General features: G+C 39.3%; 1 protein-coding gene across 2 annotated transcripts in view; it reads right to left on the reverse strand.

The window, feature by feature from the left end:
• Positions 1-113: 113 nt before the first annotated feature.
• LOC129698129 (cullin-5) overlaps positions 114-27,015 on the reverse strand; it is a 58,268-nt gene continuing 31,366 nt past the window's right edge. For both annotated transcript variants that reach the window (XM_055637030.1, XM_055637029.1), the window contains exons 10-19: positions 24,980-25,087; positions 24,270-24,334; positions 20,431-20,563; positions 18,297-18,428; positions 15,865-15,988; positions 15,293-15,468; positions 13,780-13,941; positions 12,852-12,970; positions 10,204-10,327; positions 114-3,817 (exon numbers count right to left, since the gene is read on the reverse strand). In XM_055637030.1, the coding sequence (XP_055493005.1) occupies positions 3,623-3,817; positions 10,204-10,327; positions 12,852-12,970; positions 13,780-13,941; positions 15,293-15,468; positions 15,865-15,988; positions 18,297-18,428; positions 20,431-20,563; positions 24,270-24,334; positions 24,980-25,087 (1,338 nt within the window). In that variant the 3' untranslated portion in view covers positions 114-3,622. The remainder of the gene's footprint in view (positions 3,818-10,203; positions 10,328-12,851; positions 12,971-13,779; positions 13,942-15,292; positions 15,469-15,864; positions 15,989-18,296; positions 18,429-20,430; positions 20,564-24,269; positions 24,335-24,979; positions 25,088-27,015) is intronic.

Genomic DNA, 27,015 nt, shown 5'->3' on the forward strand with positions numbered 1-27,015 from the left:
AGGATGTCAAATTACACCATGTCACATCACTTAAGGGAGCAAAAACAATAGATCCGAGCAGATTTGGGATGTCCAAAAATACTAAAAGAAAAGATTCTGTGGACAGAAATGGAAGACTTCAAAATGTAACTTTAATATCGTCATTAAATTGCAGATTTCAATAAAACAATTTCTATTGAGTCACACAATTCGAAATTGTTGACTAATTCCATATAAAATGTTGATTCTTATTCTATTTGAATAAAATTCTACTATTTCCAATGTCTTCTCTATCAGGCAGTGTTGCAACTAGATCCATAACACATCTTTGTTAACAAGTGAAACCATGTCCACATGCCATTTCAGGGGGTTTCAGGGCATGCAATTTACTCTGTATTAAAATCACAATAATCGGGTCACATAATCAAGATTAGTTTTCCTTTTTAATAAAATATTTATTCAGCTCTTCCTCCCAGATCATTGTGATTAGATCCAGAATTAGACCCTGATTTCTCCACATTTGGTACTGGGACAGCATTTCAAGAACCAAATCTATACCTGTAAAATATTCCAGTATTCATTCAGCAACATTACCACAAAAACTGGGACCAACATGTAAATCTTGAGCATTTCTCTTCATACATTAATCTCCCTCGCTCCACTTATGCATATTTTCCAGGTGTGCAGTTTGCTTACCTGAGTGCACTCAAGGGATTGGACATGTCTCAAAACAAGAATCCATGATCCCTGTTGACAATTATTGCATCGACATAGAATTAATTTTTCATGTAATAATGCGCCCTTTTGAAGGGGGGGATTACAAGGTGGTACTTAAAAAAATTCCAGCCTGACAATAAGGCAATCAAATTGTACCACACCATGTAAATTTGGGATAAGATTTGCAGCGGGAATGGAATTTACTCCCACAAACTCCCTTCGGCATTTGTGCCCTGTGTTCAATCAACGGTGCCCTGCACAATCTGCAGTAGTTTTAGTCTACTATTTATGTTCTTCCAACGACATATGTTTCCTTCAAAGTTAGACTCCTTCCTCGTTGCCATGCGATTCAATTTATATTAGTTGGCTTTCAGTGCTTCCTCCATGTGCTCGTTATTCATATTTGATGTGGACAAGAATTTGAAAGCTTCACACAAATCTGGCTGGTTCTAAGGCCACTCCCACCATTATCACTGGTCATCCAAATAATGAACACTCCCAGCAGAAATGCCCAGAATAATTCAAAGCAAGACTTCTGGTTTACTTTCTCTTCAATATGGAATATTTGAGGCTCACTAATATCCTGGCTGATGCTGGCTAACTTAGGACAGTTGAATGATCAACTGGATTTTCACAATCTTTTACATTGACTCATTGGGTAATATCACACAAGACACTGGAAGACCATCAATTAGTACTAAAGTAAACTTGCATTATTGTCTAATAATCATCTGACACAAGTAATGTTACTCAAAATGTGACATTCTAGATTGGCATCCTCACTCATTGACCAGCATATAAAAATAGCTGAAGGAGCAAATGTCCAAGTCAAAAGTCACAGCTGACCATGGAGAATCTAGCACGGGGAGAAAATAATAATTGAAGAAATTAATCATCCTCAGTCGAGTTGATAATTTTTTCCAATTCCAAATTGTTTTGGAAAATGAATAATGTACTCTTTTACCTCATTAATGCAACCTTTGACTGAACTGCACAATCTCCCTTTCCTCCCACGCCCTAAATGTGCATGAAACTAACGGCCTCAGCTTTATCAGTCACGAGCATTTCAAACAGCATTGCTCATCAGTCAGCACAGCAGCAAAGGCTCTCACAAAGTCCACTTTGACTCTTCCCACAGCACAAAACAGTCCACTTTGACGCTTCTTCCCACAGCACTATGTTGAGTAAAATACATGCTGACGAGATAGATCAGGTTAAGGTGCATTCTGGACATGGAATCCATAAAGATAATTTAAAAAGCTACCCAATTGAATAAAAATACAAATGCAAAATATAAATAACTAAAGTCACAATCACTAATGTCAACAATATTTGTGGGACACTGAAGATTTTAAAGGTTAAGTGCATTGTATGCACATATTATAGGATGGTTGCCAAAGTACTAACAAAATTTTGAGGATACCAAGTTTTCTGGAATATTATAACATTTTAAAAGCTGGTTCAAGTGCTGGACATTCACTGCAAGAAAAATTGAGCCACCTCAGAGTCCAGTAAATCTCACTGACGGTTACATGTTTACATATAAACAGCTATCAGGTTAAAAGATATACATTTAGTCTGTTCCAATTTCTGTTCCCCCCTCCACCCCCCACATTTCTTAGACTCCTTCATACTTTTCATCTTGAATTGATCTCCAGCAAAGAAAATGGGGTGAAGGCAGGCTACATACATTACAAATCAGTAGAATTGTATGCCAAAATTAAAATTAAATATAGATTGTTCACCCCCAAATTGCATCTCATCTCTCACTCAACCTCACATTCTTGGTGAGATATAGTTTCATGAGAGCTGGCGGCACAGTTCGTCATCTTAAGAGATATTTTCATGTGTTAACAGGCTGCAGAACTGAATCCTGTCCACCCAAGGTTTATACAATTGACAGCACTCAGGAACAGAAGCACAGGCTCATTTTCTCTCTCCCCAGTCCAGAAAACCACAAAGTAATATTTTAAAACTATATGTTTAACCACCTACACTGGAAAAAAAAATCATGCAAATGGTTATTGTGGCTGTCTCAGAACAATGAATGATCCCAAGCCAAGAGCAGCAATTGATACTCTTCAAGCAAATTAAATCTGCAAAAACAAAACCTGTTATTTTATGGTCAATATGGCTTGCTGACTGTCCCTTTGTTCAATAGACTTTTAGGCATACTTTCAAGTATAGTTTTACATCTATCCCACTCCTCTGCGCCAAACTTTCTAAAGGTATACCTTTGGGGCAGAATGACAAAATTAATCCCAACTGTGGCAGACTTCAACCCATTTGAGTGAGAGGCAGCCTTGGAATTTAGGTTGCAAACAGCTAAATAATTACTCAAATATATGGACAAATCCTTCTAACAGTAACACATCAGCTAAGCTCAGATGTGAACCATTATAGCCAGAGTAATATTAAACATTTCAAGTGTGCAACAGGTTTAAAAAAAACAAAAAATTCAGGTTAGTCTGTATTAAATGACACCACCTAGTATCATCAGAAAGGTGAAATTGCTGCTCCTGACCCAATTTTTCTTTGTAATACAAAATGACTCAAGTATTTTCCCAGTGCATGAAAGTTTAAAGTCCTATATTCACCGGTTTTAAATGTTTCTGGAAAAAAAAAACTATTAACTTTTATACAGAACAAGTGAAAATAGGGTCAAAGTTACCAAGAAAGCATAGCAGGCTCCAATGAATTCAGTACTCCCACAAAACAGCATGCTGTCAAAAGTGAACTACACAAAGGCAGGTAAATGCTATGTGCATGAAACTGGTAAATATTGTTCATCTGTGGTACAGTAAGGCAGGAACTTAATAATTCAACTGAATAAATTTTTGAGTTGTCGTCACTTCAGCTATTTCTTTCAAAGTCTGCAAAGTCAATGGATTCATTCCAATTTCTGGCATAGTTTTTTCATAGTCATTTATGCCATATAAATGAAAGTATTTATGTCCGACTCATCCCTTCTAATATATTTGTGCTCTATCAGCCATTCAATTTGTTCCTTGATCATTTTTTTCTGTGGCAAAAACATATTTTTAAGTATTTCTACAAGTTCCGTCTGTAGCTGAGCATTTGTGATTTTTTTCCGCATCTTCATGATTTGTATGATCGCTTCCTAGAAATAAAATCAAAAGAGAATCAGAATTTTATATAAACACCAATTTCATATATAATAACTTCTAGTATCTCGGTTCTTAAGGTTGAAAATGTTTGAAAAGTTGTTCATATTTTATTAAAGCAATTTAAACAGCAATCTGTAATCCAAATAGCTTTCTTCCAGGCTATCTACAAAATGTAATGATTTCTTAAATTTCTTCCAAATTTCTTAAAAATTGGTACTCATACACCCTGAAGATTGTGACATAACCAACTGAATTCAGAATATACTACATAAAACACTAACATGTAAACATAACAGAACTGTCCCGACACGAAACATCGCCTGTCCATTCCCTCCTCAACTCCGCTGAATTTGTGTGTTTTGCCCAACATTCCAGCATGTGCAGGCTTGTGGTTCCATCACACTAATATATAGTAATTATTTTTAAAAAAAACATGCATCAGGCTAATGAAGCACAAACCTTCATTCATTGTACCTGATCACATTTAAGTTTTCCAAGATATCATTCAAATGAATAACTGGTGCAGTTACCGTTATTAAATAAAGACAAAAGCTTTTTTGTACATAGTAAAATTCCCCAAATAATAATGAATAAGAGGGGAATACAAGAGGCATAGATAGGGTAGCCATTCAAAACCTTTTTCCTACGGTGGAAATGTCCAACACTAGAGAGCATAGATATAAGGTGAGAGGAGGAACGTTTAATGAAGATGTGGGAGGCAAGTTTTTTTTATACACAGAGGGTGATGGGGCTTGGAACACATTGCCAGGGGTGGTGGCAGATACGATAGTGGCATTTAAGAGGATTTTGGATGGTCACGTGGAAACGCAGGGAATAAAGGGATATGGATCATGTGCGAAGAAGGGTCTCAACCCGAAACATCACCCATTCCTTCTCTCCAGAGATGCTGCCTGTCATAGAAACATAGACATAGAAAATAGGTGCAGGAGGAGGCCATTCGGCCCTTCGAGCCAGCACCGCCATTCATTGTTATCATGGCTGATCGTCCCCTATCAATAACCCGTGCTTGCCTTCTCCCCATATCCCTTGATTCTACTAGCCCCTAGAGCTCTATCTAACTCTCTCTTAAATCCATCCAGTGATTTGGCCTCCACTGCCCTCTGTGGCAGGGAATTAAATAAATTCACAACTCTCTGGGTGAAAATGTTTTTTCTCACCTCAGTCTTAAATGACCTCCCCTTTATTCTAAGACTGTGGCCCCTGGTTCTGGACTCGCCTAACATTGGGAACATGTTTCCTGCATCTAGCTTGTCCAGTCCTTTTATAAGTTTCTATAACATCTCCCCTCATCCTTCTAAACTCCAGTGAATACAAGCCTAGTCTTTGCAATCTTTCCTCATATGACAGTCCCGCCATCCCAGGGATCAATCTCGTGAAGCAACGCTGCACTGCCTCAATCACAAGGATGTACTTCCTCAAATTAGGAGACCAAAACTGTACACAATACTCCAGATGTGGTCTCACCAGAGCCCTATACAACTGCAGAAGAACCTCTTTACTCCTATACTGAAATCCTCTTGTTATGAAGGCCAACATTCCATTAGCTTTCTTCACTGCCTGCTGTACCTGCACGCCAACTTTCAGTGTACAGGGACACCCAGGTCTCGCTGCACCTCCCCCTTACCTAACCTAACCCCAATTGAGATAATAATCTGCCCCCTTGTTTTTGCCACCAAAGTGGATAACCTCACATTTATCTATATTATACTGCATCTGCCATGCATCTGCCCACTCACTCAACCTGTCCAGGTCACCCTGCAACCTCCTAACATCCTCATCACAGTTCACACTGCCACCCAGCTTTGTGTCATCCGCAAACTTGCTAGTGTTGCTCCTAATTCTCTCTTCCAAATCATTAATTTATATGGTAGACAGTTGCGGCCTAAACACCGAGCCTTGTGGCACTCCACTCGCCACTGCCTGCCATTCTGAAAAGGACCCGTTCACTCCTACCCTTTGCTTCCGGTCTGCCAACCAATTTTCTATCCATGTCAACACCCTACCCCCAATACCATGTGCTCTAATTTTAGTCACCAGTCTCCCATGCGGGACCTTATCAAAGGCTTTCTGAAAGTCTAGATACACTACATCCACTGGCACCTCTTCATCCATTTCACTTGTCACATCCTCAAAAAATTCCAGAAGATTAGTCAAGCATGATTTCCCTTTCATAAATCCATGTTGACTTGGACTAATCCTTTTACTGCTATCCAAATGCCCCATTATTACCTCTTTAATAATTGACTCCAGCATTTTTCCCACCACCGAAATCAGGCTAACTGGTCTGTAATTCCCCATTTTCTCTCTCGCTCCTTTCTTGAAAAGTGGGAATAACATTAGCTATCCTCCAATACACAGGAACTGATCCCGAATCCATTGAACATTGGAAAATTATCACCAATGCGTCCACTATTTCTAGAGCCACCTCTCCGAGGACCCTGCGATGCAGACCATCAGGCCCAGGGGATTTATCATCCTTCAGTCCCATTAGCCTACCCAATACTATTTCTCACCTAATGAAAATTTCTTTCAGTTCCTCTACCCCCTTAGATCCTCTGTCCTCCAGTACATCTGGGAGATTGTTTGTGTCTTCCTTAGTGAAGATAGATACAAAGTACCTATTCAACTCTTCTGCCATTTCCTTGTTGCCCATAATAATTTCACCCGTGTCTACCTTCAAGGGACCCACATTTGACTTTGCTACTCTTTTTCCCTTAACATATCGAAATAAGCTTTTACTGTCCTTCTTTATATTCCTGGCCAGCTTCCTCTCGTACTTCATCTTTTCAGCCCGTATTGCCAGTTTTATTTCCTTCTGTTGCCCTATGAAAGTTTCCCAATCCTCCGGCTTCCGGCTACTCTTTGCTGTGTTATACATCTTTTCTTTTAGTTTTATTCTATTCCTAACTTCTCTTGTCTGCCACGGTTGCCTTCTACTCCCCTTAGAATCTTTCTTCCTTTTTGGAATGAAATGATCCTGCGTCTCCCGGATTTTCTTCCATTCCTGCCATTTCTGTTCCACCGTCATTCCTGCTAGAATCCCTTTCCAGTCTACTTTGGCCAGCTCCCCTCTCATGCCTTCATAGTCCCTTTGTTCAACTGCATCACTGACACTTCCGATTTAACGTTCTCCTTCTCAAATTGCAGATTAAAACTAATCATATTATGATCACTACCTCCACGCGGTTCCTTTACCTCGAGTTCTCTTATCATATCTGGTTCATTGGACAACACTAAATCCAGAATTGCCTTTTCTCTGGTTGGCTCCATTACAAGCTGCTCTAAGAATCCATCTCAGAGGCATTCTACAAACTCTCTTTCTTGAGGTCCTGAACCAACCTGATTTTCCCAGTCTACCTGCTAATTGAAATCCCCCATCACCTTTGTTACATGCCAATTTTAACTCCCGCTGAGTTAACTCCCGCTGTCCCGCTGAGTTACTCCAGCATTTTGTGTCTATCTTCAGCTAGGCACCGTACTATTCCTGAGCTGTACTATTCTATGTTCAAATAAACTGTCGAAAAGGACAAATGCTGAAATGTTACATTGTTACTTTCCATTATTTTTTCCTGACCCCACTGTTTCTGACATATACCGTTTTTATTTCTGTTTTTCAATGTCCAAGAGTGTTTTGCTTTTGTGACCAAGTAATTTATGTTTTGATGACAGTGAAGGAAGGAAGGATGCTAAACCATTCATGAGAAGAACACTGCTGGTATTTATATATTTGGCATCAACGCACTATGGTTAAATAGTGGTCAGATTATGGGATTAATAATCCTGGAGCAAATTTGATTCCTATCATGACACCTTAATTTATTATCCTACATGTTTAAAGCATAAAGTGATGGGAGTAACTCACTGGACCATGCAGCATCTGTGGAGGAAATGGACAGGCGACGATTTGGGACGTGACAATAGGCAACAGCATTTGAATCTAACAACCTATTTAAAAACAATACATAAAAACTACAGCAATCCCAACTGTACTTCACCATCAAGCTAAAATAAACTCAAATTCTGAAAATTTTATAAAATCAGGCAAGAATTAGCTAATTTCTTTCAAGATTTTAAGATAGCCATTAAAGTAATCATCACTTCAAGTACAGGCAACCCCCGCATTACGAGAGGCGGAGGGTTGTGTTCATGGAAAAGGTCTGGTACAAAGTCATGTTATTTGTGCATGCACCAAGAAAGTGGGATTAAAATAAAATAAAATTTTAAACTGTTACGTGAACTGCTGTAAGGTGGGGGGGGTCACATGTGTAATATATATGCCATGCGAAATGGTGAAGAGCTAATGGCCAATAGAACATGTTTTCCTCGCACATGTACTTCTTAGAATCGGATACAAATAAGAGATAAAACTAATGGAGAATTTCACCATTTCATCCCAGCAGTCTGATCATTGAGTACATATTGAAACTTTAATTCTCCTGAAATCTCGGCCAATTTTTGCTTGTTTAATTTGCAAATCCTGAATCAATACAACTTGTGAATCTTAGCCGAAACTAAGGGAAGCAAAACTCCATTGCCTTAAAGTGTGTGTGGGGGGGGGGGGGGGAGGGATCCTATCATCATGGGCTCACCAAAAGCAGAAAGAAATTTAGCTAAGAATCAGATGAGTGAATTTATTGAAAAAGCATTGCTGCCTCATATATAATATAACCATATAACAATTACAGCACGGAAACAGGCCATCTCGGCCCTACAAGTCCATGCCGAACAATTATTTTCCCCTAGTCCCATCTACCTGCACTCAGACCATAACCCTCCATTCCTTTCCCATCCATATACCTATCCAATTTATTTTTAAATGATAAAATCGAACCTGCCTCCACCACTTCCACTGGAAGCTTATTCCACACAGCTACCACTCTCTGAGTGAAGATGTTCCCCCTCGTGTTACCCCTAAACTTCTGTCCCTTATAAATATGGCTATATTTAAGAGGGAGTTAGATGCGGCCCTTGTGGCTAAAGGGATCAGGGGGTATGGAGAGAAGGCAGGGATGGGATACTGAGTTGGATGATCAGCCATGATCATATTGAATGGCGGTGCAGGCTCGAAGGGCCGAATGGCCTAATCCTGCACCTATTTTCTATGTTTCTATGTCCCTTAATTCTCAAGTCATGTCTTCTTGTTTGAATCTTCCCTACTCTCAATGGGAAAAGCTTGTCCACGTCAACTCTGTCTATCCCTCTCATCATTTTAAAGACCTCTATCAAGTCCCCCTTTAACCTTCTGCGCTCCAGAGAATAAAGACCTAACTTGTTCAACCTTTCTCTGTAACTTAGTTGCTGAAACCCAAGCAACATTCTAGTAAATCTCCTCTGTACCCTCTCTATTTTGTTGACATCCTTCCTATAATTGGGCGACCAAAACTGTACACCATACTCCAGAATTGGTCTCACCAATGCCTTTGTACAATTTTAACATTACATCCCAACTTCTATATTCAATGCTTTGATTTATAAAGGCTAGCATACCAAAAGCTTTCTTTACCACCCTATCTACACGAGATTCCACCTTCAGGGAACTATGCACAGTTATTCCTAGATCCCTCTGTTCAACTGCATTTCTCAATTCGCTACCATTTACCATGTGGCGGGAGGTTCAGAATCTTCATACTGCGACCAATGTCATGTCAAAAGGGCATGCTTTCTTTACTAATTTACTCCATGAAGAGCCACACAAAGGGAAAACTGTTACCATGCTTGAGAATTCCTGCTTTTGCATTTGCTTCAGACTAATCTGATGAATTTGTTTACTGACATCTATCTGGATAAAGATTTTCAATTATTGTCTCAGAATAAATTTAGGTTACGTGAAGAACCTCAGTTAAACTCATGCAAATGTATAAATGACTGGGGAGCTTTGGGAATTGTAATTGATTGAATGAACAGAATTGTTCTAAGCACCTTCAATTTAAAAAATGTTAAAATATCTATCTAAAAATATAATCTAAGCATAATTGTAAAGTGAAATTCAATTTTTGAGTTCGCAAAAATTCTTTAAAAAAAATACTTGATGTCCAAATTTGTAGTACATGGAAAGAGTGTGGAATATGGTCCACTTGGTTTTTTTAAGTGCCTTTACAGTTCTTGACAACTCAAAGACCTCACTCAAATGGCCATTCTTTAATAAAGTATATGAGAGTTATTGAACCAAATGCATGTATCTCATGCATGTAATTTAATTACTATTAAATCACCAAGAAAAAATAATCAGTACTAATCCAAATTTCCAGTGTCAATTAACGCAAGGCTCCTGGTTTGTGCTGAGATTACCACATATTTTGACATATTAATCTTCCCTTTAGATGAAAAATATTAGATGTTCATATGCACGAAATTATACCTGTGTTCGTAATATTCTGAGCTGAACTATTCCTTCGTTTTCTTCTTCTCTCATTCTCTCCGTTGTTAGCTGCAATCTTCCGATTAAATTAATCTTTCCCCTCTTCTGAACTTTGCTGTTTTTGCTACAAGAGATAAATGCAGGCTATTTTGAAAAGGTCTAATATTGGATGAAATCATTTAAAACTTGTTGAGTCAAATAAAAACGGGAATGAACTCTGCCAATAACAGCATTATTACACTGCAAAGGATACATGTTTTATAAAAGAATTCACATATAATCACAACTGTCAATTTCCTCACATGAAGACACAATAAACTGCAGATACAGTAAAATTGAGCACCAAAAAAAATAACTAGGGGAACTTAGCAGGACACGCAGCATTGGGACTGAAACAATGTCTGTTTATTTCCTTCCGGCCTGACCTGTAGAGATCCTCCAGCATTTTGTTTTGTGCTCAATTTCCTCACAACTACAGTCAAAAAAGGCATAAAAATAATTCCACTACATTCCTAGCCCCTTAATCCCCAAATTGGTTAGCGACCATCTAAACGGTATGAAACTCACAAAATAAAAAGCAAAGCATATTTCAACTAGAGGAATTTTGCTAAAAAGTAGAGTTCACTTAAGATTATGTGGCAGAAACATGAGACATGTATTTCTGCATGTATACCGTTTACTCTGAGCTTCATGCGAACAAAGAATTTCTTTGCACCTTACGATACGATAGAACTTTATTTATCCCAACACAACACAAAAACACCTTGCTATATATTACAATAAACTAATCTGTATCTTTATGTTCAAGTTCCTTTTAATTAGCAAGTCAATCTCTATTGATGGGGGATAATCTGTAATATTTTGTTGCTGAGGTAAGATTAGAGTTGTGCAGGTTGATTCAAGAACCTGATGATTGTGGGAAAGATCCTGAACCTGGTGGTGTGGGACTTCAGACTTCTGTGCCTACTGCCCAACAATAGCAACAAGAAGACATGGCCTAAATGGTGGAGATCCTTGATGATAGATGGTGCCTTCTTGAGGCAGTGTCTCATGTAGATGCTTTCGATGGTGGGAAGAGCTGTGCCAATGATGGTCCGGGCTGAGTCCACCATTTTGCGTTCCTGTACATTAGAAATGCCATATCAGGCCACTTCACAACCAGTCAGGATGCGTTTTAAAGTGTATCTACAGACGTTAGAATATTTTGTGACATATCAGAATCTATTTAAACTTCTCAGTATGTAAAATCACAGCACATCTTTGTGATTACATCAATGCGATGTGCCAGGATAGGTCATCCACGATGTTAATGCCTAGGAATTTAAAGCTGCTAACTCTCTCCACCACCACACCACCACCAATGAAAACTCTGGACTTTCTCTTTCTAAAGTCAATGATTAGTTCCTTAATCTTGTTGACTTTGAGTAGGAGGTTGTTGTTGTAGCATCACCCAACCACTAGTTCTCTCCCCTGCACTAATCACCACTCATAACCACCCATGATTCGGCCAACAGTGGTGTAATCGGTGAATATATAGATAGCGTTGGAGCTGTGCTCAGCTTCACAGTCATGGGTGTAATGAGTTGATATAAGTAAGCAGCCTTGAGTCCACCTGTGTCAGTGAGGAGATGTTGATTCCAAACTGCACTGATTGAAATCTGCTGATGAGAAAGTCAAGGATCCAGTTGCAGAGGAAGATACAGAGGCCCAGGTCTTAGTTTGGCAATGGCTTGAGAGGATGATTGTGTTGAAAGTCAAGCTGCAGCTGAAGAACAGCAGCCTGACAAACGTGTTCCTGTTATCCAGATGGTCCACAGCATGAAGAGCCAATGAGATGGCATTTGGTGTTGACCTTATATTCCAGCTTATTCCACATCAGAATAATTAATAGAAACATAGAAATTAGGTGCAGGAGTAGGCCATTCAGCCCTTCGAGCCTATACCGCCATTCAATATGATCATGGCTGATCATCCAACTCAGTATCCCCTACCTGCCTTCTCTCCATACCCCTGACCCCATTAGCCACAAGGGCCACATCTAACTCCCTCTTAAATATAGCCAATGAACTGGCCTCAACTACCTTCTGTGGCAGAGAATTCCAGAGATTCACCACTCTCTCTGAATTATAACGTTCAAAGGCTAGACATGCTTATTGGGCATTAACATTAAGCTTCTTTGTTCATTGCGTATGGAAATACTGGTGAATATATGTTCCCTTATTAATCTGCTAAATTGTTTCTTCATTTATTTCAACTCTTGTCTTCTCCCAAGTTAAAAGCAGTAAAATGTTCCACCAAACTGGATCATCGTTTTCCAGTAGGCAATAAAACTGGATACGATACTACTCGCTTGAGGCGATACAACAAACTGCACTGTACATTGCTACCTCTGTCTCGGGAAGAGCTTTCATATCTCAGAAGTGAGATTTACAGTTCCCTGTATATGTCAAAGACTGAGATCTACCTATAAAACCATCTGGAAAGTGAATTCACCTTGAAGTTAGTTTAGGACAGAATAGTCTATGTTAATATTTTATAGCTTCAAAAACATTAAAGTAGCAGTAAACAATGAAATAAAAACAGTTTTTTTTTCAACCTTTTTATCTTAATATTTGAATACCTTCACTAAGACTAGTTTTCATGCTTACATTAAAGAGAAGTCTTGGTTCACTGAGAAAAGTGTGCCTTCAGTGAAGTCTTTGGGTGAGCTGGCTTGAGGTTCCTGGAGTAAAACCTGACGTTTCAATTTTGGAAAAGCTACAAGAGACTTTTTGAAATAAAAGAAAAACTAGTAAGAATATCAGTTCCAATGTATATTTATTTAACAGGAAGGCCAAAAAAAAAAAAGTATCACATCTTTGATGGCAAAAATGATACTGACATAACTCAAGGCTCTTTATCTGAAAGCATGCAGCATTCATCAGAATGTACATTAATTAACGGCTTAAACAGAAAGTCATACAGCACAGCAAGAGGCCCTTTGGTCCATCAGATCCATGCCCATCATCAATTATCTATCTAACTAATCTCATTTATTAGCATCACCCAGAAGGGCTGTGGAGACAGAGTTCATGGAGTCACACAGCACAGAAACATTCATGCCGACCAAGAGGCCCCATCTAAGCTTGTCCTTTTTGCCTGCATTTGGCCTATATCCCTCTAAACTTTTCCTATCCATGTACCTGTGTCTTTAAGATGTTGTTATCGTATCTGCCTCAACTACTCCTCCAGCAGCTCATTCCATATACCCAATCACCCTGGCTTCACTAGCTTAGTCAGGGAGGCACAGTGGCACAGTAGTAGTGCAGGTTTGTAGGTCAATTGGTTTCTGGAAATTGTTCCTGATGTGTATGGTAGAGCTGGTGTATGGGTGATCACTGGTCGGCGTGGACACGGTATGCCAAAGGGCCTGTTTCCATGCTCTATTTAAACTAAAATAGTCCTTATTTCCATTTTATTATTGTGAATAATCCCATTCAAGTACAATTATGCTAAAAGAAAGTTACTGTTGTTTCGGGCATCTACTACTTCAAATTGAAAGAACGTATAGTTGTTGGAAAAAAAAAAATAACATACCCATAATGTCCTCCTAAGTTCTGCATCTGGTAGTTCAGTTGCTAATTTTAAATTTTCAAAACTAATCTTTTCTCTTGGTCTTTGGTTCCAGGCAAACAGTACTGCCAATTGAAATGTGGTAACCTCTAAATCATACTGGCCAACCTCATTTTTGAAAGTTATCTGTTTTGGGAGTAAAAAAAAACATTACTACACAATATGATAATGCAGATTGTTTTATTCATTGAAACAAAAGGAATGCAACATGCTAAGTCAAATAAAATTGATTTTACATTAAGCCTCTAACTAAATTGTGGAATGAATTTAAAAACAGTAAAAGAATTGTGAACAAGGTAGGCAGAAAAAGGGAATCAACTTTGAGGAGGACAGTACTTGTTTAAAATTCACAATACCCAGTAACCCAGACAGATTGATAATGTTATCAGCTGCTGTTGGAAAGAAAGGAAGGCACAGAAAAAGAGATGAAGGGTTGGGGAGGTAAGGGGTGGGGAAGATTCATGTGCTAGGTGGGCTGGGGAGAAAACAGAATGAGAGTTTTAATTGAAAGGGTGTGCGTGATGGCACGTGGTACTGAGGGCCCAGATCAACCTAAGAGCTAATGTTCTGGAAAGGGCAGTTTCGGCAACAATGTTTCTTACAATGTCTTTTGTATGCATTTATGGATGAAAGATTTTTGCCAACTGTAGATATAATTTTTTTAGTAACAACCGTTCAAAGTACAGCAAGATCAAGTACTGTCACTGAACCTCAGTCAAATTTCCAGCTGCCTTTTAAATGTTTCAAACAATTGAAATAGTTACCACTGCACAAATGTTTGGCTTATGGTCAACATGAACCTTAATGCGATCAAGACTATTTATTGTCGCTAGTGATATTTACTGTTCTAAAAATAAAAACAATAAAAGCTGTTCACTAAATGTCATACAGGAAAAGCTCAATGGGCAATTGTCTGAAGATTATTTTTTGTTCTCTTAAAACCAACTGTTCTTTTTCTCTGCTGAATATATCGATCATTATTCATATCCGAATACAGCACTGTCAGGTCTCCTCTGGAGCCTCACATAAATATGTGGCTATTTTTCACGGTAATTTAGACAGTCGATTCAATCTTATGACAGACACATGACAATGGAGCTTGATACTCACGTTCACCAATCCAAGTCACAAAGAGGAATTTGAAATTCTACTTTTATCATAAGATCAAAGTATGAGGACAAACAACACCATATTCAGGGTAAAATAAAATCACAACTTTATTCACATATATGCATTAGTTAACTTTCATACTTTTAAAATTTATATACATTTTTTAAGTTTGACATTTACCCAGATTCTGGCCAAATGAGACTGCAAGTTATTTTAAAGGTGATTATTTAAAGTAGATTTGTATCCTATTACTTTTATTAAATATAAACATAAAGTCTTTTTTGACTTTAAGGACAAATTTAACAATCAAACAATCGTAACTCCAGCCCATGGCTAAATATAAACATCAGAAGCATTCTCTACTTACAATTCCATTAGACATGAGGTGATGCCAATGTAGCTTTCTACCGCTGTGATTTTTTTTGTAAAATTCCTCCACCTCAGGGATAAGGTCTTCAAGTTCAGTTGGCAGAGAAACAAATACTTTCTCAGAGCTTCTAGACCAGGCACCAGCATTTAAAATCTTGATATTCACAGAGTCAGCTAAATCGGGTTGATTATAACCATATTATTTGCATATCTCATGTAAGCAAAAAGCAGATATACAGATATGAGTTACTCCAACATTTTGTGTCTATTAATTGAATAGTGTTGATTGATTTAAATGATCTTTCATTCATGTGTTCTATATCTCTCTACATCACTTTTACATCTCGTTTCCCTTTCCCCGACACCTGAAGAAGGGTTTCAACACGAAACGTCACCCATTCCTTCTCTCCAGAGATGCTGCCTGTCCCGCTGAGTTACTCCAGCATTTTGTGTCTAGCTTCAGATTAAACCAGATTATGCAGTTCCTTCCTACACTATTCCATTATTGTTTAATTTTCTGCATTTTCTATGCTTAATTCAAATTAATATACTCCCCAAAGAAAGTAATACCTGGAAGGGCCAATTTATTGTTTTTGTGCATTTCTTTGAAAACTTGGTTAAGGTCTTCAGATACTTTAATATCCTGAAACATTCTGGCCAACTTGTTCACATAGTCGGCAGGCATTCCCACTTCCTATAAACAAAAACAAATCTCCGTTATAAAAATATTCAGCAGTAAAGATTAAAATACAAATACAATTTTGCTAACCAGCGAAATGGTCAGTCTGAATAAAACTGCAGAAATACCTCGTACTCCAAATTTCACACGAGCAAGCGTGCATTTAGTCACAGGTTTATAGTAATGTTGAAAGATAAATCATTCCTTAATTAAGGTCATAATTGTGAAATTGTACAAAAGTAAATTCTAATGAAAACAATTTCTTATTTATAGAATGTGTACTGAGAAAAATATTTTAACTCCATTAGAATACCACACATTATACTAAATTAAAAATATTAGTCTAAAACATCATCAAGACCAGTGAAACTGCACTAAAGGACTTCAGACTCTAATGCACACTTGCCAGAGTGACGGGTTCTTTAGCCATGAATCTCCACATGGCACGATTCTGACTTTAGACTTTTAAGGCTTTTTGATATATAATCCTAAGATTCATTTTCGATCTCCCAGTTCTAAACCTAACTAATAGCTAATTATATAGAACTTTATGAAACTCTTTTTGGAAGATAAGGTGCACCCTGGTGTAGACTTGTCCACAGTTCAGAGTTGTTACACACAGAGAGTGGTGAATCTCTGGAACTCTCTGCCGCAGAGGGTAGTCGAGGCCATTCATTGGCACTTTATGAAGATCTTTGTTGGAAGATGGAGGAAGGCAGGTACCCTGGTGTGAGACCATTTTCAGGCTCGAGTTGCTCCTGCACCTAATTTCTTGTTTCTATGTTACTTTTCAGTTATTTCTATAAATGCTTTTCATGTGTAGACATTAGGTACAGCACAGAACCAATTTAACCTATTTAGATTTGCAGGTGTAGCCGAACTTCCACTCAGTGTATATTGGGTCTCATTCAGATAGAAATATGTAAGAGAATAAAACTTTGAAAACCCAAATAACTAATCCTTATATTTTTCTATTAAGAGTAACAGAAACATTGACTTAATGCATTTGCTTAGTGAGTATGCAAGTGATTCAATGTCATAAATTCACACTATTAAAAAACAATAGTTTATGTGCAAATATCAAATTTAGATATGGACATATTTTCCATTCAAATGAGGAAATGGACAATTTTCTACATTTAAATCTTTATCCTATATGAACAGTTAACAGGCTAGTGATCACAAGCTTATACTGTGGCGATTATGCAGCAAGGTTGGAATAAATTATTGATGTGACACTGTATCTAATAAATCACTTTGGGAATTTTAATTACATTTTTTTTTGATGTGCCTTTCACTTAACTAACACACTGATGGTTAAGGGATACATGTCATCCAAGACATTGCCAAAACTCTCTCTCTTCTTCATAGGGATGTCCTCCTAAATCAGCAAGATTAATATTTTGTTGGAAATAAAGGTCGGTCAGCTGACCCTTACATTTCACACTAAGTGCTAGCCTACATCCAAAAAATCTCTGCAAAGGTTAAACTATAGCCATCTCACTGTGTTGGCATATTAATTACAATTCTAAATTGGAGCCAGCTGTATTGCATCACTAGTATCAGCAGCAGACACCAATTTTATCCTTAAATGTTGTAATTAGCACATATCAAGAATATGTTTTTGCAATGTGATACTGCCCACAAATTATTCTGGAAAAACCCGATGCACTTTAATGATCTAATCTGGAGAAAAGCCTAACAGGTATACAGAAAAAGTAACATCAGTTGGCCAATACCCTCCTCAAGATTAAATATGTGCATTATGACTTGGGCGAAAACTACCTTCATTTGATTATATTATGCCCAATGAAAAACATTTTTTAATTCTCAATTTAATTCAACAATTAAAGATGCTTTCTGGGCTGCCACATGACCATCTAGAGGCTAACAATAAGACACACACCCAGGTCTGATCACCCTGCGGTGGGCCTGCCTTGACTGAGGGTGTCTTGTGATAAAAGTCCGAAACACCCAGTGACGTTGAGGTACACAACTGAAGATGTGTCTGATTGTTAGCAAATTCACCTAGTGGTCATACCCAAGAATGTCAATTGTAGTGAAATCATAGGGATTGTAACATCCAGTCCTACTAATCAATCAATATCGAATGAAGCATTACGATATTTAGGTGTGACGGCAGAACAAATAATTTTGCCTTTCAGTTACTGCCTTTCATGAATGAACAAAGTGAACTGCCGTTACTAGAGCTAAGTTCCAAATTTGCTTTTACTTGCTATTTTCCTAAATAAATTTAGTAGGGCAAAAGGAAAAATGCATGCCTCAAAACATTCAGAATGGAGATATTTTTACATTTACTTACTCTAAGCCATTCCACCATATTTTCTTCTATTTCACTGTCAGCTGATATATCCAGGATTAAACGTCTTGTTAAGTGAGCTTTATGGTATCGCATAAAGACGTCTTTGTTTTGCACGTATTTTAGTACAAGAAGCTGTTCAAAATAAATCATGACATTTTAATATTTTTTGCAGAACTACTCCAACGATAACTTTAAGCAAACAGAGTTATTTTCAGTTATGTATATTGTTAGAGCATACAACACACAGAACAAAACATAGAACAATACGCGTAGTACTGGAGTAACTCAGCGGGTCAGGCAGCATCACTGTAGAACATGGATAGATGATGTTTTGGGTCAAGACCCATTTTCAGACAGATTGTGATGGTAACTCAAATTTCACTGTACCAATTGGTGCATGTGACAATAAATGTGAACTTGAACTTGAACTAGAGGTGGAATCTGGAAGAGAGGTGGTGCAGGTCAAAGCCTGGCGCTTGATAGATGGATACAGGTGTGTGGGTTTATTATTGGACAGATGGTTGGACATTTTTGGTAAGGCCAGAGATGAAAAGATTAAAAGTGTGAGATAGGAATAGAAAACGTTTGAATCGTGAAGCTAGAGGAAGGAATATAGATGCAATGGGTCAGGGAGAGGATGAAAGGGAGAAATGGCTGTAAATCCAGATTGAACACAGGGAAGTGGGGAGAGGTGGGTGTGGAGGAGGAATAAAATTAAACATATAGATCTAAAATAAGTGCGGGTGGGTGGGGGGGGGGGGGGGGGGGGGGGGGGGGGGTTGTTTGTAGGTTTGTTACATAAAATTGGAGAATTAATTGTTCATACCATTAGATTGTAAGCTACCCAAGTAGAATATGAGGTGCTGTTCGTCTAGTTTGCATATGGCCTCACTCTGGCAATGAAGGAGGCCCATTTCTCCCCTTCCCCTCCCTCTCTTGCCTTCCACTTATATTCCTTCCTCTGGCTTCATACCGTATTTCCCAGCAATGAGGACGCTATTTTTTTTTACCCAAAAATAAGGCACGAAAATTTACCTGCGTCTTGGAGACCAAAGGGTAGGTTGTTAGCCAAGAAAGATAGACTTGGTTATCCCTCAGTACAGCAACATCAAGAACGACGTTGCTGTACTGAGGGATAGTCAAGTATATCCCTCATTGCTGGCAGCTGATGAGAAGCGGCTCTTCTATCCTACTTTGTCTTTTTAGTTCTGGCTTTTTCCCCAACCATCTGCCATTCAAAAATCCCCTCACTCACCAGGCTTTGACCTGCTCCAACCTCTCTTCCAGCTTTCTATTCCCCACCACAGTAAGCCTGAGGAACGGTCCTGACCCAAATCCTCGCCTGTCTATATGTTCTCCCGAGATGCTGCCTGACCTGCTGAGTTACTTCAGCACTGTCTCTTCTTTTTTTTAAGTATTTGTTTCCTTGTATTAGCACTGAACAATACAATGCAGGAAGAGACCCTTTAGCCTTCACGACACTTCGGGAAAGTTTACAACATGCAATTCTGGCATGCCAATGGTTGACAAAAATTTAAGGAAAGAATTAACATAAGCACACCTCTTGCACTTGATAGCGATGGAAGAAAAAGTCAACTAAAAGTATGTTATACCAGATGTGAACATATCAAGTTGCCCAAAGGTGGGTAACACATATCTAATTTTTAGTACCAACTTCATAAAATAAAAATGTTTTAAAAAATGACGTTTTAATATTTTGATTCGTGCTTGCGGAACATTGGGACAAACTGAACTTATAAGCTTGCTTGTGCATCATCCTTACAAAACAGTTTTGAATTGTCTCCTGGATTGTTGATATTTGACAGTTTTAAGAAAAATTAAGTTGGAAGAATTGGATAATTATTGGCAGGGTATGCAAAGGAGCAGATTATTTAAATGTGTAGGAAGGAACTGCAGATACTGGCTTAAATCAAAGATAGACACAAAATGCTTGAGTATCTCAGCAGGACAGGCAGCATCTCTGGAGAGAAGGAATGGGTGATGTTTTAGGTCGAGAAGCCTCTCGACCCGAAACGCCACCCATTCCTTCTCTCCAGTGATTATTTAAATCAGTGGGTAAAATCTGTATCTACAATAGAAGGGCAAACTAGTATTGTGTTAGGCATATACATACCACTTCTTTTAGTTTTGCTTCAATTTCTTCTGATGTAAGCTTCTTACTAAGGGGCGTTTTTCTTAGTAGCATGTCACAATAATTTGCTAGCAGTTCTGGGCACTTCGATTCAGGCTGAGTTTTTAGTCCAACTCTAAATTCAAGGAAAAGAAAAATAAAAATTTTTAAGAAGCTGTTTTTGAGAATAGCATTTATATTTCATGTTAGACATAGACAAAAGATTTCCCAATCATGTCAGATGAGGTCCTGCAATTATTCTAGCCGAACTTCTATTTATTTATATTGAGCCAACCATTAGAACAGCATGCAACAAATCATTTCTTGATCATTTTCCTTAAAAGATTGGAGGTGAAATCATGATTTAAAATGTTTGTTTAGAAATATTGAATATCTATCTGGGGATGGGGTCAGACAAGGTTTAATCCACACGAATGTGAGTTTTTTCATTTTGAGATTTCAAATGCAAGAGGAACATGTATGGAGGTATCTTGGAGTGCAAGTCCATATCTCCATAAAAGTGGCAACACAAGTCATAAGGCGGTAATGATGACATATGGCATTTTTGCCATAGTACTGGGCACTGAATATAAAAAGTTGTTAAGTCAATTTTCGGCTGCGTAAAAATTCTGGTTAGGCCACATTTGGAGTGCTTTATATGGTCCTGAAGAGGCTGTAGAATAGGTTAATTAAAATATAGCATAGATTGGAGTGTTGGGGAAGTCCAGGACAAGGGGTCACAGTTTAAGGATAAAGGGGAAATCCTTTAGGACCGAGATGAGAAAAATATTTTTCACACAGAGTGGTGAATTTCTGGAACTAGGTAGTTGAGGCCAGTTCATTGGCTATATTTAAGAGGGAGTTAGATGTGGCCCTTGTGGCTAAAGGGATCAGGAGGTATGGAAAGAGGGCAGGTACAGGATACTGAGTTGGATGATCAGCCATGATCATTTTGAATGGCGGTGCAGGCTCGAAGGGCCGAATGGCCTACTCCTGCACCTATTTTCTATGTTTCTATGTTTTAGCTTTAAGGGGATGTTAGACAAACCTGGATTGCTTTTTCAGGAGCATCAGAGGCTGAGGGGTGATAGATGTGTGACACAGTGTTTTCTCCCCCCAGTGTGGAAATGTCAAATACTAGACGGCATAGTTTAAGGTGATAGGTAGACATTTTAAAAGGCATTTTGGTTTTGATCTTAAAACAAAAGTAGTAGGTTCTGGGAGCTGGGGAGATGGTAAAAGTGAATACATTAACATTTATGAAGCATTTAGGCACTCATGAACAGGAAGGGAATAGAGTGATATGGACGACATGCAGACAGATGGAATTTTAGTTTCGATTGGCATCATGGTTTGCACACACATGGTGGGCCGAAGGGCCTTCTCTTGTGCAGTACATTTCTATGTCTCAATTTTTAAAAGGACAAAGAGCAGAGTTTTAATAGGTAGATGTGATTTGATAGTTGCAAAGGAGCATGGAAGAATTTGCATTTTGTACCAAAGATGGCTATGAAAAGACACGCAAAGGCAGCCAATGACACTATAAGTTGGCACGGCAGGTCCCAATAATCAAGGCCTGTGCAGAGCAGCACAAATCCACATTGAAGTTCTGAAATCAGAATCTGGCTCTTGTGCCTAGGGGGCAGTAAAATTGGCCTCTTTCACTGGATTACTGCAGGATTTCCACTTTCAGCTGCTAACTCGCAAGGATTTCCTTACCACTCACTCTTCACTACCTCTGAAAGCACCCATAATTTATCCTTGAGCATTCACATACACTTTGTTCACATAGCATTCTTCAGCAACATCGTCCTCGACTATGCCACAAATTTCCCCTGTATGACAAAACAATTATCTCATCACTACGTCACTCTGCTTTAACAGCATTTCTGATTTGTCAGTGATAAGTACAATTTCCTCAATTAAATAAATGAAGACCAAAAAGACCCGTTCTTGGTCCCCGGGATGAATCTCATTCCTTAGCCATTAATATTTTTAATCACACTGATCAAATTCTGAAGCTGAACTATATTCTTTGCAATCTTGTAAACCACTTGACCTGAAAACTCAATTTTATACGTTCATTAATCCTAAGAGCAGAATTAGGTCATTCGGTCCATCGAGTCAACAACCATTCAATCGTGGCTGATCTATCTTTCTCTCTCAACCCCATTCTCCTGCTTTCTCCCCATAACCCCCGACACCCTTACTAATCAAGAATCTGTCAATCTTCACCTTAAAAATACCCAATGATTTGGCCTCCACATCTGTCTATGGCAATGAATTTTACAGATTCATCACCTTCTGATTAAAGAAATTCCTCCTCATCTACAAGTACAGGTGCACAACCTTTTATCCGAAAGCCTTGGGACCAGACACTTGTCGGATTTCGGACATTTTCGGATTTCAGAATGGAAGATTTTTAGCGTAGATTAGGTAGGTAGCGCGGGCGGCTTGAAAAGTCTGGAGCAGCTGCCTCCTCCCCGGAGACCGGGAGAATCATTGCATAAATGTTAGTCAGTTAGTTTGGAGGGATTTTATGTGGTGGTGGTGGAGTCGGGGTGAAGGGGGAAACTTTAATTCTTAGTCCCCTACCTACCTGGTCGGCGACTCCCAACCTCGCGGAGCTGGGTGCTCCGTCCGGCCGCGGGCGGCGCCGGTTGTGGCTCCGACCCCGGCAATTCTACCCCTGGCTGCGAGGCGCTCCAAATCCAGCGCGGCCCGCGGCCGGACACCCCAGCTCCGAGAATGTCGGGAGTCGGCGGCGTCGCAGCGCTGGGAGCAATGCCTTACCGGGTCGCCGTGCGGCAAGCTCCGGAGCGCTGTTGCCGCCTTCTTCCAACATTCGCGGAGCGTCGCTGGATTTGGAGCCGCGGAGCTGGGGGCTCCGTCCAGCCGCGGGCGGCGCCGGTTGTGGCTCCGACCCCGGCAACTCTACCCCTGGCTGCGCGGCTCCAAATCCAGCGACGCTCCGCGATGTTGTGTGTCGGCGGCCACAGCGCTCCGGAGCTTGCCGCATGGCGACCCGGTAAGGCATTGCCCGCTCCCCGCTGGTATCCCAGCGCTGCGACGTCGCCGACTCCCGACATTCGCGGAGCTGGGGCGTCCGGCCGCGGGCCGCGCTGGATTTGTAGCGCCTCGCAGCCAGGGGTAGAATTGCCGGGGTCGGAGCCACAACCGGCGCCGCCCGCTGCCCCACCGGCCACAGCGCTGCGGAGCTTACTGCACAGCGACCCGGTAAGGCATTGACCGCTCCCCGCCTCTCCGACCAGGTAGGGGACTAAGAATTAAAGTTTACCCCTTCACCCCCCTTCACATAAAAGCCCTCCAAACTAACTGACTAACATTTAAGCAATGATTTACAGATGTTTAAGCGTCTCCCGGTCTCCAGGGAGGAGGCAGCCGCTACAGTAGTACAGACCTGGGTTGACCGTGGGTCGTTTTGGGTCAGGTTTGGCGCCAAACGCGAGCTTTGGTGCGCAGACGACATCTGGAAAAAATGGCCGGTTTTCGGAGTTTTTCGGTTTCTGGAACACCGGATAAAAGGTTGTGCACCTGTACATCCTTTTATTCCGAGGCTATGCCCTCTGGTCCTAGATTAGTGGAAGCATCCTCTTGGCATCCACTCTATCCAGGCCTTTCACTATTCGGTATGTTTTCTGGTCCATCGAGACCAACTATTGCACTCTTCTCCTGAATTTATCTGCTGTTCAATTCCACACCACCATCTTTGATTATTGTCAATTCAGTTCTGCACTTTCCACTGCACATAGCCCAGTCCAGCCATGCTTGGTGCGTGTGAAACTTTTTACATAGAGAAGTACTCTTAAAAATGTTCTTACCCTTTTTGTTTCAATGGCAGTTCAAGTTTAAATATTGTGGCATCATTCACAACTGCTTTATATGCCTGTTTGGAAGTTAAATTTTACAATTAGAGATAAATAATCTGGTAACTAAATGCACAATGCATTTGACCAAATGTATTCCAGTCATTGTCACAATGCTTTTCATAAAGCGAATCAATAAAACATATCCTGATGAATAAAAGCACCATATTAAAAATAATGTAGATACCAATGACAGTGTTTGATTCAATTAATTTAATTAGGGTAAAACAGCAGTCTATGTAAATAGGAGAGATTTACATTTAGTAACAGGGATGTTAGTCACCTTGTAGCAAACTTCAGGATTAGTTTAGTTTAGGGATACAGGCCCCTTGGCCCACCAAGTCCAGTTCAACCAGTAATCCCCGTACACTCGCACTATCCTGCACACGATATAATTTCCAATTTTACCAAAGCCAATTAATCTACAGACCTATACATCTTTGGAGTGTGGAAGGAAACCAGATGAAAACCCACGCAGTCAAGGGAAGAACGGACAAACTCCATACAGACAACATTCGTAGTCTGGACTGAATCTGGACCTCTGGTGCTGTAAAGTAGCAACTCTACCCCTACGCCACCATGTGAAAATATTATAAAATCCATGTTTCAAAGCTAATATTTTGAAAGCTATCTTAGTTTTCAATAATAAAGCAAAAATCACTTACTTTATCCCTTGCAGTAAGAAAGCGAGGGTCATCTTGAAATGCCTCTTTTACCAATTTACTAAATCTGTTAAACAATGTAAGCAACTGCTCCACATATTTTTCAGAATCCTGCAACAGAAGTAAATTAAGTTGCTTAATATTATATATCATGTAATGTAGCACATGCTGTATTTTTAATATAGTATACCTGGCCAATGGAAATGATATCTGACCTTGAATAATATCTTTTTGACAGCTGCCAAGTTGCCAATATTACCAAGATGATCAGTTACAGCACCAAAGTGGAAGTTTGTTAATGCCATATAGATAGAAATTACCATTTTTTTTTAGCAAGAAGACAGCATAGAGGTCGAAAATATGTATAGACACCATATTAATTCGAGCAAAATATTATGAGCAGCCCAGAGGCAAGAATAAGGAGTTTCTGCCTGTACATTTTGTTTCCATGCATCGGGGTATAGTTATCATTTTCTGCCCTCCTAAAGCTTCCATAAACAAAACGCTATCTAATCTTTTAAATCAGAATATTAAAAAAAGATTATTGTTATTTTTTCAGTTCTCTCAACTAGATATCAATAACGATATCTTCAAAATTATAAATTGAAGAAGTTTCTCAATATGATTTATACATCTCTGCAGCTGCAAGTGAAACCTGTTGTTTCAATTTGAACGGTCACATTTTTGTTCTTAACCAACATGCTTTGAATAGGAAGAGTATTTTAGAACAGCAGCTTTCTTTAGTTTTTTGTTGAATAATATTAAAAGCACTTGGCCAGATTATGTTGATCTACTCGACATAAACATGAGACTATCCAAATTTCTCTGCTGCCCATATCCTAAATGGCAACAACCCTGTATTTGCCATCCTTGCTAATCCTATTCCTGGTTAAGCAAAGTCTCAATGTGAAACCTTTCTTTCCACTATCTCCCATCCTTTCCCTGCAAACTCCTCCAGTTTTATCCCTCTCCAAAATATCTCCTTATTAGTTTGATATATTGAAATGCTGAAGATTGATTGATTAGTAGGACAGGGTGTTACAATCCCTAAGATTTCACTACAATTAATATTCTTGGTTATGCCACTAGGTGAATTTGCTACCAATCAGACACATCTTCAGTTGGATACCTCAACGTCACTGGGTGTTTCGGCCTTTTATCAAAATTTGAAATGTGAACAAAGCATGCTGGAAACACTGAAAAAATCTTTCTCTTTCCACAGATGCTGCCTGACTCGAGTGCTTCCAACATTTTTTTGTGCTTTTAATTCCTACCTCTGTTTCTTTTTAAACTGCACCACTTTGATGGTTTGGTCTCCAGTTCCCCAAGAGCCAAAGCTTTGTAATTCCCTTTGTAAATGTCACCTTTCTTTCCTCCTTTGATTCACCCTAAAACCTACATTTTTAACCAAAACCTTGGTCTTCTCAGTCAACAAAATAGAGAGAGTACAGAGGAGATTTACTAGAATGTTGCCTGGGTTTCAGCAACTAAGTTACAGAGATAGGTTGAACAAGTTAGGGCTTTATTCTTTGGAGCGCAGAAGGTTAAGGGGGGACTTGATATAGGTTTTTAAAATGATGAGAGGGGTAGGCAGAGTTGACGTGGAAAAGCTTTTCCCACTGAGAGTAGGGAAGATTCAAACAAGGGGACATGACATGAGAATTAAGGGACTGAAGTTTAGGGGTAACATGAGGGGGAACTTCTTTACTCAGAGAGTGGTAGCTGTGTGGAATGAGCTTCCAGTGAAGGTGGTGGAGGCAGGTTCGTTTTTATCATTTAAAAATAAATTGGATAGTTATATGGATGGGAAGGGAATGGAGGGTTATGGTCTGAGCGCAGGTATATGGGACTAGGGGAGATTATGTGTTCGGCACGGACTAGAAGGGTCGAGATGGCCTGTTTCCGTGCTGTAATTGTTATATGGTTATATGGTTCTGCTTCATATCTCAGATGGCAATCCCAATTTCCTTTTGACAACACATGGGGATGATCTGGAATGTTTCTGTTACAATTCTTGAAACATATGACTGTAATCCATT

Source organism: Leucoraja erinacea, chromosome 6, assembly GCF_028641065.1.
Source record: "Leucoraja erinacea ecotype New England chromosome 6, Leri_hhj_1, whole genome shotgun sequence".
NCBI classification, from domain to species: domain Eukaryota; kingdom Metazoa; phylum Chordata; class Chondrichthyes; order Rajiformes; family Rajidae; genus Leucoraja; species Leucoraja erinaceus.